Source organism: Pteropus medius, unplaced genomic scaffold (genome assembly GCF_902729225.1).
Source record: "Pteropus medius unplaced genomic scaffold, Ma_sr-lr_union100, whole genome shotgun sequence".
Classification (NCBI taxonomy): Eukaryota; Metazoa; Chordata; class Mammalia; order Chiroptera; family Pteropodidae; genus Pteropus; species Pteropus medius.
In genome coordinates, this window is record NW_024342470.1 from 1904888 (window position 1) to 1917166 (window position 12279).

The 12279-nt window shown below is 37.2% G+C and overlaps 1 protein-coding gene across 1 annotated transcript in view; it reads right to left on the reverse strand.

Annotated features, from left to right (window-relative positions):
* DENND5A (DENN domain containing 5A) overlaps positions 1-12279 on the reverse strand; it is a 77496-nt gene that overhangs the window by 32142 nt on the left and 33075 nt on the right. Inside the window, 4 exon segments of the mRNA XM_039863542.1 lie at positions 124-358; positions 1215-1430; positions 2673-2990; positions 8655-8842. Of these exon segments, the coding sequence (XP_039719476.1) occupies positions 124-358; positions 1215-1430; positions 2673-2990; positions 8655-8842 (957 nt within the window).

Below are 12279 nucleotides of genomic sequence, written 5' to 3' on the forward strand. Positions count from 1 at the left end.
CTATGGGAATGACTTACTTATGCAAAAGCAAAAACAGGGAAAGAAGCTGGCATATTTAGGAACAGGGACACATTAATGACATAATCCAAGAAGCTAGCAAGTATAGCAACAAAGAGGCCTCACCTGCTTCATCCACAGTGGTACACTTCTGGTACATGGATGTGCGAAGAGTAGGCGTCCGAACATTCAACAGCCTGATCTTGTCTACTCGGGCGTCAAATACTCGAAGCACAGGGTCTTTATCATCATCATCATGACACATGATTTTATTGTCAATGAAAGATGCAAACATCTGTGTCTCCAGGAATCTTGAGAGGAAGGGCAGGTAGGGTTCAGGCTGATCTGATAGAAAAGATGCCTGGTGGGATCAAAAGGAAACAGACAGTCATCCACAGGGAAGAGGGAAAAGGAAAAAGGGTATCTCAGTGAAGGCAATGCACCCAAAGGGTCCAACAGGTTAACTCTTCTCTGAAGCTTCCTAAGTCTTTATGAAAAGCAAACAGCAAAATCTTGCAACAGTCATAATTTCAGATATCCTGAAACTCTGACACACTAGCCCAAACTTACTCAGGTAAACTACTGTGGCAACCAATCTTCCCAGAATCCTGATGTTCAACCTGCATGGGTGTGCATCTTTGCATAAAAGAGCTCCTTAACTGAAAGTAAATCACCTGATAGTAAGAATCAGCACTCTGTGCTAAAGCAACAAGACCTTATATTTTATCAACATCAGAAGGACCATGAACTTGTTTCCAACATATAATACAACTGACTCTTGAACAACATGGCTTTGAACTACACAGGTCCACTTATATGCATATTTTTTTCAATAAATATATAATTGGCTCTCTGTATCCCTAGTTCTGCATCTTGTAGATTCAACCAACCACAGATTGAAAATAGTACTTTTGATGTGCGGTTGGGTCTGTGGATGCAGAGGACCAACAGTATGCATTGTTCTACGCCATTTTATACGTGAGACTTGAGCATCTGAAGATTTTTGTATCTGTGGGGGTCCCAAAACCAATCCCTCATGGATACCAAGGGACAACTGAAGTTTGGGGGGAGTCAGAAGTTATACACAAATTTTTAACTGGGGGAAGGGGTCAGCCCCTAACCCCCGTGTTGTTCAAGGGTCAACTGTACTGTGAAAGAAAAACTCATCTTCAACTAAATCTTCAAGCTTCACCAACTTCTCAGCAGATTATACTCACTTTGTCAAAGTTTTGCATTTGTTCCCTGTTGGTAAACCAAGACTCCTTATCCTGGCTGGGTTGAATGACAAACACCTCATAATCTGCAAACATCTGAGTGAAACGATTTGCAAAAACTTCCCGGATTTGAATGTTTAGCTGGTAAATCCTGAGTTCTTCTTCATCACACTGAACTTTCAAATCCTTATTGCTGCTGGGGTCTTCCCGCACTTCCAGCTACAAAAAAGAAACAACAGTTGAAAACACACAAGCTTTTCCTATTATCCCAAAAACTGCAACTCATCTGTTTTTTCTCCAGTGGTCATTTACTTCACAGAAAATGGAGAAAATCAACAAAAGAGAAAATAATGGGAAGGAAAAAAGAAAGGGATTCTGACATGAAGAAGTAGTAAATGAGATGTTCCATTAGCAGGTACATGGCAACCCAATGAAAGTGATGTTCTATCTGCCAGTATCCAACAACTCAATGAAAGTGATCATTATAAGCAGAGAGAGAGAGTCAGCAGTAGAGGAAAAGGTGCTACTTATCTCAAGGGTCAGGGTAAGGTGGGAATCTGGAAGTCAATGAGAAAATGATAATGCAAAGCAACAAGGTCAGACTCTGGCTCTCCCTTCATCTCTTTGATTTTCTCCCCCATATCACTTTTCCTATCTTTCTCCCTAAGAATATCCCCTTACTGTGTCTTGTTTAACCTTTTTAATCTCTCTAAATATGACTTTGTTCCTCTATCACTAGCCATATATTTTTTTTAAATCTGCTCTACTAACTAAAGCAAGAAAATGAAATGTTTCACACTTCACTAAAAAACAGCCCAACAAAATTATTAATTGGCCCATTTTGCTTATATGTAATTTGCAAAAGTAAACTAACAGTGAGAATGGGAGAGGGTGAAGTGATGTGTAAAAAACTGCCAAAAACTGACAGTCCGTCAGTCAGGAAATAGAAAGCTAAGTATATTCCTGGAAAGAACACAGGACTAGAATTCAAGAGGACCAGGTTCTGGCCTCTTACAGGACATTTAATGTTAGTCAGAACACTCAGGCTCTCTAAACCTCAGTTCTTTGAACTATAAAAACAGAGTTAATAATACCTGCTCTGTATGCTTTTAGGTTGCTAAGAAACTCACAGGGCAATGGATCTGAGAGAGGTCTGAACACAGATTACCAACATCATCCCTTCAAGTTACTCTGCTATAGTGTTCACAAAGAATGAGAACAGGCTCTCCATGATGCCCAAGTGAGAAACTACCCAGATTTAATCCCAGATTTAGATTCAGGTATCATTTACTAGGATAATGCTTGCCAGAGCTGAATCCAGTCTCCCATAAAAGTGTATTCTTTCCCTGCTCATAAATATGCCTTGTCCTGAACTGAGTGCCTTCTCATCCCACACTTCATTTCACCAGGACAGCACCCTAGCACAGACCAAAACTCAGAGACTCATATACAACATCTTACCTTTTCCAGGCTCACGCCAGTCCGCTTGACCAAGGCTTGCAGCCGGGCGATCGTTTCATTCTCCTTGAGGAGCTCATAGGAATGCAAAGGGGAGCCTGCAATGTTACCATTCCTCTTGTCAGAGACAAGCTCAGAGGCCCGGAGCCTCTTCAGTTTGGAAGCACTCTCGCTGCAATGAAGGTTCCCTTCAGGCGGAATGCCAAAGGCCATGAGAATCTCAGAGACTTCCTGGACAAACTCCAATTTGTTGGGAAACTGAGGCAAGTCCTCTGGAAGCTCAATGAAGTGGTTGTCAATGTCCACAAAACAGAGGTTTGCCTGGCAGTCAAAACAGGATAAGTGTGAACAACTCTAGAGAATTAAGGAAGACGCTTTAGAAAGGATAATGAACAACACAAGAAAGGAAAAACATCTGAAATGGGCACATATAAGATAAAAAAGATGGGGCTCAGGAAGGAGGTAGACCTGTGTTCCATTCTTCCCCTGCCACTTTCTAGTTGTGTGATCTTGGGTAAGTTACTTAAACTTAACCTCTCTGATTCTGTTTTCTAGGCTATAAAATAGATATTAAAAAATAAAAACACTTATCTTAGAGAGAGGTAAGGATTATGTGATGACATAGATGTTTAGCATCTAGCATGAACATCTCACATATAATAAATGTTCATAAAATGTTTGTCAAATTCATGAATTCTTACGGCAGTAAAAAGAACACAAGAAGTCAGTCAGAAAGTCTAGATTCCAGACCTGACTCTGTCACTATCTCCCTGTATGACTCTAAGTGTACCAATATCCCTTTCTGAGTCTTGATTTGCAAGATTTGATGGCTAGACTTAATGATTTCTGTGCCTCAATCTGGCTTTAAGATTGCTTCCAGATAGAGAGACGACACTCTCATAGACTGCAGGTAAGTAGGTAATCTGAATTAACAAAGAATAATTTGGCAATATCTTTCTATCCTTATTTTACACACAAAACTGACACAGAAGAATTAAGTAACTTGTCCAAAGTCACAAAGCTAGTTAATAGACCTGACATTTGAACTCAGCCAGTCTAACTTCAGTCATACCCTCAAGCTCTTAACCTTCTACTCCTCTCCTTAGTAGTCTTATACATTTCTTGTTCAATTTATCTTAAATATTTTATAGTTTCTGTCCCTGTTGGAATTTCCTTGCAGCTATAAATTAAAAATAAATATCTTTTTAAAATATATACTTATCTTATAAACATAAACCTCTTCTAGCCAAGACAACTGTCATTTCCTTCACAACAGCACATTATTCGGAGTTTGTCAGTTTTGTTCACATAACATAGGGATAATAATATTACCTATGTCATAGGTCTGTTTTGAGGATTATGAGACAATAACTGTCAAAGATTTAGCACAGTGCCAGGCCTATAGTACATAATAAATGTTAATTAACATTGTTATTATCACTGTGGAATATTAAATGTCAATAAATGGATGTATACATACAGTATTACTGGATAGGAAAATTCCACAATAAAAAGATGCTATTATTGGTATCATCATCTCTTAATTTTGCCAGTAAAATGGGTGCATTTAATTTATACTTCTCTGATTGCTAGTGAAGTAAAGAAATGTGTACATTTTGTGCAATACCTTTCATGTCTTTAGCCCATTTTTCTATTAAGTTGTTTAATCATCTTACTGATTTGCAAGAGTTCTTTATCAACTCCTGATGCTCTTGCAGGTTATGTGTGTTACATATATCACTCCTAATTTTTATCTTATCTTTGCATTTTAAGATGTCCTTTTCTTAATTTAAAAAAATCTAATTTACTAATCTTTTATTTTATGGTAAGTGTTTTCTGTATCTTGTTTACAAAGTTCCTACCCAGAGGTCAGAAGATATTTTTAATATTTTCTAGAAAATTTATCCTTTACTTTTGACATTTAATTTCTTATCCACCTCAAGTTTATTTTTTTATGGCATGAGGTAGGGATCTTTTTTACTATTTTCCCCTATGGACATTTTTCCAGCTCTATTATTAAGTAGTCCCTTTTTTGGCATGGTGCCTCTATTGTATAACAAAATGCTGATCCATTTTTGCTCAGTGCATAAATTACTCCACCTACCAACTCAGAAGTAAAAAAGAGAACTTTCTCATATCCACAATGCAAAGATTAGAATAAGAATCCCTTTATAAATTTCTCTTTCTAGAATTCCTCACTAGATAACAACTTTGTCTTGCCTACATAAGTTAAAAGGACCAATAAATGTTTAACACCTAAAAATAGGTTACTTTTTGTATATTCCTTTAAAATTTTTAAATTATATTTTCAGATCAAGTCATTAAAATAAAGACAGAATTAAATCATCTAGTCATGAATATCACCTGCCTGCCTCATAACAAAGCGCACTGTGACCCACCAGAGGCACACATTTACCCCATTGGTTCTCCTGTCTTTAGAGGAAAAAAGCAATTTGTGCAAAAGGAAACACAGAAACAGCTAAAAATAACTATATCTACTCAACAATGCTTGATTGGCTTTTCTCCCACTGCTGTGAGCCAAATATTAAACGTCTGTAAAGAATTTTATGAACTCCAAATGCTATCCACGTATTATATACATACTCCTGGTCAGAGGTTGCTAGAAGAGAGAAAGCAGCTCAGGTACACTTCGGAGATGGGCTAGATGAAGATAGGAGCCTCTGAGCGGACATCACCTGCCATTCTAGTGGTGAGTTGGGCTAAAGAAGGTAGGGCTAAGAAGGCAAAGTGAAAAGGGAGGCCATTCAATTACTAGGCTCATACAATAGTCTCATTCTGTTTTCTGCCAAGACTCTAGCAAACAGAAGCAACTTGAAAGCCCACTCCAAACTCTTCGTGTACCCCTTTCCTCAGCTGAGAAGAGGCCAACTCCTGCAAAACAGCTTGAGACAAGTAGAAGCCTGGAAGAGACACTAAATCCAAGTGATTCGTTTTCCTCAGTTAACCTCCTGCCTTGCTGGGAAAGGTCATGGGAACACTTAGCTGCTCTGAAGTAGGGACCATATGGATTCCCACAATCCCAAAGTCTCCCAAGTCTCTTCCTGCGGGAGGTCACAATGCCCTTTCCAAGCCCTAAATTCTTAACATCAAAACACAGCTAGCCTCACCCCCTAGTCTATCTCCAAATTATTCACTGAAGGGGAGCCCAACACGCAGATTACTGGGGAAAAGATATTGAAGAAAGATCCTGAGAAAGGAGGGAAAAAGGTAGAAAAGAAAGAAGGACCCAAGAGAGAACGACGTAACACCCCCTTCTTTATTTTACTCTTCTATCTTCTACTTGCTTCTCCTAACACAGCTATGGACGACCTGCCTCCTTCCTGGATCCAGACAATGAAACCCAAAAGAGAAGCACAGGACAAAGGATGCTTCACAAAGGCAGCTCAGCACTCTCACTTGCTGGGGGCCAGCTGAGCTCATGTGTTGGTGTAAAAAACAAAGAGCTTTTCACAGACTTCTGATGCCAAAGATAAGGCAGCAACTGATGGATTCTGATATAGAGGGGGTCAGGGAATGTACTTCTGGATAAAGTCCCTTTTATAAATCAAGCTTGCCCTACCCCACTACCCTGATAATGCCCCCTTGTAGAGGCCCAGGTGAATTCCCCCAGTCCTGACTCAAAGCTTCCTTCTAGCAGCATAAAGATGCCACCGGATGTCCACCAAAATGTTGAAAGTAGCTATCTCTGTATGGTAAAATTTGAAGTAATTTTTACTTTATTCTTTATGCTTTTGTGCACTGTAGGATTTTTTAAAATATAAACAAACATGTATCATTTCTGAGACATCCCAATGTTGTCTTTCAGAGATATTATCACCCTCCATTCATTACGTGTACCTTTCATGGTGCTTTACTCCTTGAGAAAGTCAATTCTTTTCTCCTTAGTCTAATGTTTCTCAAGGAGATGACACAGACTCAGATATCTCAGAGATTATCTGCTAAAATATCAATGTGAAAAATATCCAGCTATGTAAATGCCCCCACAGACATGTGACCTTGAGAGGGACAGTCTGGATGAAGTGAGACTCTGAAATCCTACAACTGCTTATTTAATATAGAAAGGTATTCTATAGTCCCATTGTCATCGCTCCTTCCCAAACAAACCACAGAAAGAGGCAAAGGATGTGGCAATGATGGGGAGTACTGCAAGAGTGGAAGCCCCAATATTTAAGAACAGAGTAAACTTTGAACTTTCTCAAACAACCCACAGTTTCTCAAATAATCCCACTAAAAAAATTGTTCATCTCCTAGCAGCCTCTCCATATACCCACATGAAGCACACAAAGAACAATGCTGAGAGATCCTACAGTGAACAAAACTTGCCCCAAGTATACAGGAAGCTAATATCAAAGATGAAAATAAAACTGAGAAATCTGGCTTCTTGCCTAATGACCTATTTATAAGATTATATGTAGCATGCCTTTTTGGCTTTGCACCTTCAAGCATTTTTTGTTGTAATTCTCATTTTGACTTTACAAAATTATAATTAGGTTTACTAGGAAGATGTATCAATATGAAGTATGCATTTGTTTAGAGCAAAAAAAAAAAAGTTCCCCATTCTCCAACCTTGGTACCTACTCTTCATGTATATTTTATTAGTAGACAAATACAGATAAAAACTCAATACTCCAACTCACGGTTTTCTCCATCATTTAGATCTTTTCTTCCTGAATTAATCTTGTTCTACCCAAAATAGCACAAAGCTCTACATAATCAAAAGAGCAAAAGGGGTGGATATGAAAGAAGCTACAAAGAAGACATTTTAATTCTAAAACCAAAGGAAGAAAAAAGAGCAAAGAGATGCATTTGACTACAATTTAAATATTACAGGTGTGATCTAATTATCATTAGTTTTATCAGTCACGTTGCCCAGACATGCCCAACAACATGAATGCTCAGATCCAATTCCACGAGAATGCTCTCTTCTTTGGAGGTCCTCTTACTCATATGCTTTGGTTACACTCAAAAAACCTCCCTTCTCAAAAAAAAAAAAAAAAAAATTCCAACAGAGGGAAGAAACAGTCATGTTGACATCGTGAGTGTATATTCCAAAGTCGTCTTCCTAGGCCTTTCTAATGACTAAGAAATTCAGAGTAGGAAAGCCCTCCTCCTAGCTAGTTTCATACCAGTCACAAAATGACCTAAAAAAGTAGACCAGTTCTATTGGTAATTCTAGGAAAATAAAAAAGTCTTATTTCTAACTATGCTTTAAATCTATTTAGAATGAAGTAGGAAATAAACATATAAATATATATCTTTAAACAATTCTTTTGTATTTGAAACAACAGGAAATAAGAGCAGGCTACCTTCACAGCAAGAGAGGAAAAGCATTCTCTCAAGGCCTTCCTATCTTAAACAAGGAAAGCTTTCAAGGCAGACTCAGTATCACAAGAATCACCATGATCAGGTCAACTTTTACAGATCAAGTGTGACCTATAAAAGGAAACCTTCAATTTATTAATACACGTCTGATGACCGGAGTAGTTATAAAATTATATCTTGTGGGATTTCCTTAAAATAAAGGGGGCAGAAGATATAGATATAAAATATAATTTAACATGTATAATAACTATTGAAGCTGGGTGATGAGAACACAGGGGTTCATTATGCTACTCTTTTGTGTATGTTTAAAGTTTTATATAATAAAAAGATTTTCTAATAAATATTTTTAAAAGTATGTAAAATACTGTATTTGAAAAACTGTATGTGAAAAACTGTGAAAAAGGTAATTCATAACTATATAAACAGATACTACAATGTATGTATGTCAGGTGATAAAGATGACAAGTGGTGCTGGAATGATACAAGCTAAGCAAAATGTTGTTTTTACTTTTTTCCTGGAAAGTTATTAATGGTCCTCAAATAAAAGAAAATAAAGTTGGCGATACCACCCTGCGCATATCCCAAAGCCCTTCTCTCCCAAATCCTAGATTGGGGCCAGAGGCCGCAGCACATTTCTCTCACCTCTTGAGGCAGCTCCAGCTTTGACCGGTCATCCAAGCCATTGGAATGTAAGCCCATCAGGTATGGAACAGGAGCATCTAAGAAATGTAGGAGAGAAGCCGGGAGAATAGGGACATAGACATGCTGCCACTGGAAAGGAAACATGAGAGCCGTAATTGTCTCCGCCACAGTCATCAGTCTCTGGTAATCTAGGTCAAAACAAAAACACACACAAACCAAACAGTCAAAAACGAGGCACTTGCTTCCCAAATAATAAGTTAAAACCTTCAATACAATTGCACATTTAGAAAGGATCAGAAGAAACTTTAGCAAGGGCATGCACAGAATGTGATTCCTTTGTGGGTGTCAGAGAGACAACCCAGAGAACTCAATAAATCACAAGTTGAAATATGCCCTTCGCTCACACACACAGGTCTCTGCTTGTAATAAAATTTAATATGAAAATATAATAAGTCATAAATGGCACCTTGCTCCAAATACTAAACCAGAATGTCAATGTAGATTCTCTTAAGTAGAAAGAGAGTGAAGAACTAGAATGAAAAGAAAAGGAATAGTAGTCTGAACCTTTATTGAGTGCAGAAGCCAAAACACGCTCTTTTACCACTCAGATGTCTGTATTCTATAAAGAGCTGACGTGACCTTTGCCTTTAAGATCAAGCACAAAAAACCACCAAGCCTACAGAAGCTGCTTTTCCACACTAGCTAAGTCTGCCCTCCACCTAACAATCTTTCCTGAATAAGAACAGTACAAATAGGTTATTTTAATATTTCCCTAGATCTTGAAAGACCCAGAAGATTGAGTTTCATGACTTAAAACTGGTCAGAGACCAGTGGAGGGGAAGACTTGTGCTCAAAGTTTAGCTTTTTTGCAAAATGCAATTTCTAGACCTGTTTTATTTTTTAAAGTGAGTAATAAATATATTGGCAAAGCCAATAAAATGGAAAAGGCAATTCATAATTGCCTTAAAATTGAAACTAAAAAAATTACTATTCAAAAATGGTATGATGGCTTCAGGCATTTAAGGGACAAAGTAGAAACATAAATTTTAAAATCATATGAGTAATACTGTTCTGGAATGACTGACTCAAATGAGCTTTCGTAAGGGTTAAAGTGGTTTCATGCATTAAAACCAATCCCACCATTTAAACAAATCACAGCTTGGTTCATAAGTAACAAAAAGCTTTCCAGAAAATGAGGAAGACTGAGTAGAAACTGAACAGAAGCTGGTATGTTCCCACTAGGTAGAAGTTTAACAAAGCATCCTACCTTTGCTCACTAATAATGCTTTGAAAACTGACTATCAAGATGAGGCCTCAATTCTTATATTTTCAGCTCATTTTTATAAATATGAATGTCTATAAATAAACCCATTCAAGAGCAATAATCTTAAGAATCTCAAACATCATAAGAATTTATTCTAAAATTCAAAATTAAGATGAATCGAAAGAATGTAAGAGTGTAGGAGAAAACCTTCAAGTGATATTTAAAGCTGAATGTCTACTCTTCCTATGTTCTACCACTAGTTCGTAAACACATATTTTGAATAAATATTACATTGAATAATCCCTCCTTTTTCAGTGTACACACACACACACACACACACACACACACACACCACGGCATTTCTGGATTAAAAATAAATTAAAAAGGCAGGAAGTACCAGAGGCCTTTTCAATCGTGAAAAAGACAAAAAGCTTCCTCTTTCCCTTACCCAAAGTCAATAAAGCAGGTGCTTTATGTGGTTGGCTGGCACATCCGCTCAAGAATAGTAACATCTCACAGAAAATCAACACTCTTGATGAAAGGAGTCCCTGAAATGCCTTTGTCATGAGGCTTCCTGGGCACTGGACTACTCCTTCCAGTATCTGGCTACAGTGTCTATGAACATTTTTATCATAAAAAAGAGCATGCTAGAGTCTGAAGGAAGGGGCTTTCTCTGCTCCGTAAGAGCAGGTTTTTCAAAAGCACAGAAGTCTAGTTCTGGTTTTCCCTACTTTTCAGGATGAATCTAATTTAGTATCTGAAACTCAGCCCTCTATTTCTGCTACAGCAGATAACTTTATTTGCCTCAGACTGAAATCTCTGAAGAATTCCTTGCAATGCACTTAAAACTATAGGACTGTTAGAAACAAAACACTTTTGGAGGTGAGAGAGAATCTCTTTCAAGGCTAAACTGCTTTCCATTTATGTGGTTTGGTTTTATAAATATCTGAAATTTGAGATTTTATAGCCTTTCTGATCTGTGAGTCGTAGGTTTCTTTTTTCTCCACATTTTTATATTTTACAAAAGCAACAACCCACCTTGAAGGATGGCCTAATAATGTCTCAGCAATATAGCAATCTGTGGTACGGACACTAGGATGCTAACCTCCAAGAGGTGTAAGCAACAAGGCATCTCTACACACTAGTACAAACAATTAGTACCTCCTTTGTCATTGCCGGTCTCTGTGTTCAAAGTTCCAAGAAGGTGAAACCAATAAATAAGAAGCAGCTGAGGGTCATCTATACCCAAAGCATTTCAGCCAATCAAAATCAACTGAAGACACTTCAGCTCCAGGCAACTGTGTGGGTCCTCTCACCACTCCCCCGATGTTTAATGAGCAATTACTTTCAACAAAAGGAGATAATGCAAAACACAGTAGGATTACAACCACCACTAAATTGTGAGGAGATAGGAATCAACTCATTTTTGTGACTTGTCTCTGTGCAGAGAAAGATAAGACTTGAGATCACTCTACAGATAGTCCACTCCTAAACAAACTTCAGGGCAGTTCCTGCACATCAGAAACTGCGTTATAAACTACTCTTGCATACTTGCACTTCTGTGAAAACCATATGAATAAATTTCTCATGTACTCTTTGTTCTTAGGAAATAATCTAATCTCTAGTTCTAATATCTCCAAGACATATTATTAAATGAAAGAAGATATAAAACAATAAGTATGTTCCCGTTTGTGTTGTTTTTTAAAAGTATACATGTTGTATATGCATAACTATGTCTGGAAGGAAACAGTGGTAATCTCTCTGAAGAAGAACCAGGGGCAGAGGTGGGAGTCTTACACTTCACTACACACCCTTTTGTAATGTTTTAAACTTCTACCATGTGACCGCAATGCTTTCTTCCAAGTTTTAATAATATATTTAAAACATATATGTATGGTATATTAAAATTAATTTTAATATATCATAATGTGTATGCATAATTAAAAGATTATTAAAATTAATGCATGTGTGTACTCACTTAAAAAATAGTGCATTGTTTAAAAATATTTGGGAGGCGGGCATTAAAAAATATGAGATCGCAGAGGTAGGATTCTAGATCAAAAAGAAAAGGAAACTTAACTTTCTCTTCATTATTTATCCACATATTATTTATTTGTTTTTAAAAAATATTATTTTCATTAGGAATACACAAGAAATTTGATCTATGGCTACCAGAGAAGGGAGACAGGGAAGATTTCATTTTACTTCCTTTGGAATTGATTTAAAAAAAAAAAAAAACCTATCTCTCTATGGACCAAAGAACAAATATTATCCAGTAGTAAATAAATTGATCTACACGAATTAAAAAAACACACACACACATTGCTTAAAACTGCAAGTTCAGTCACTTAAAGGCTTATT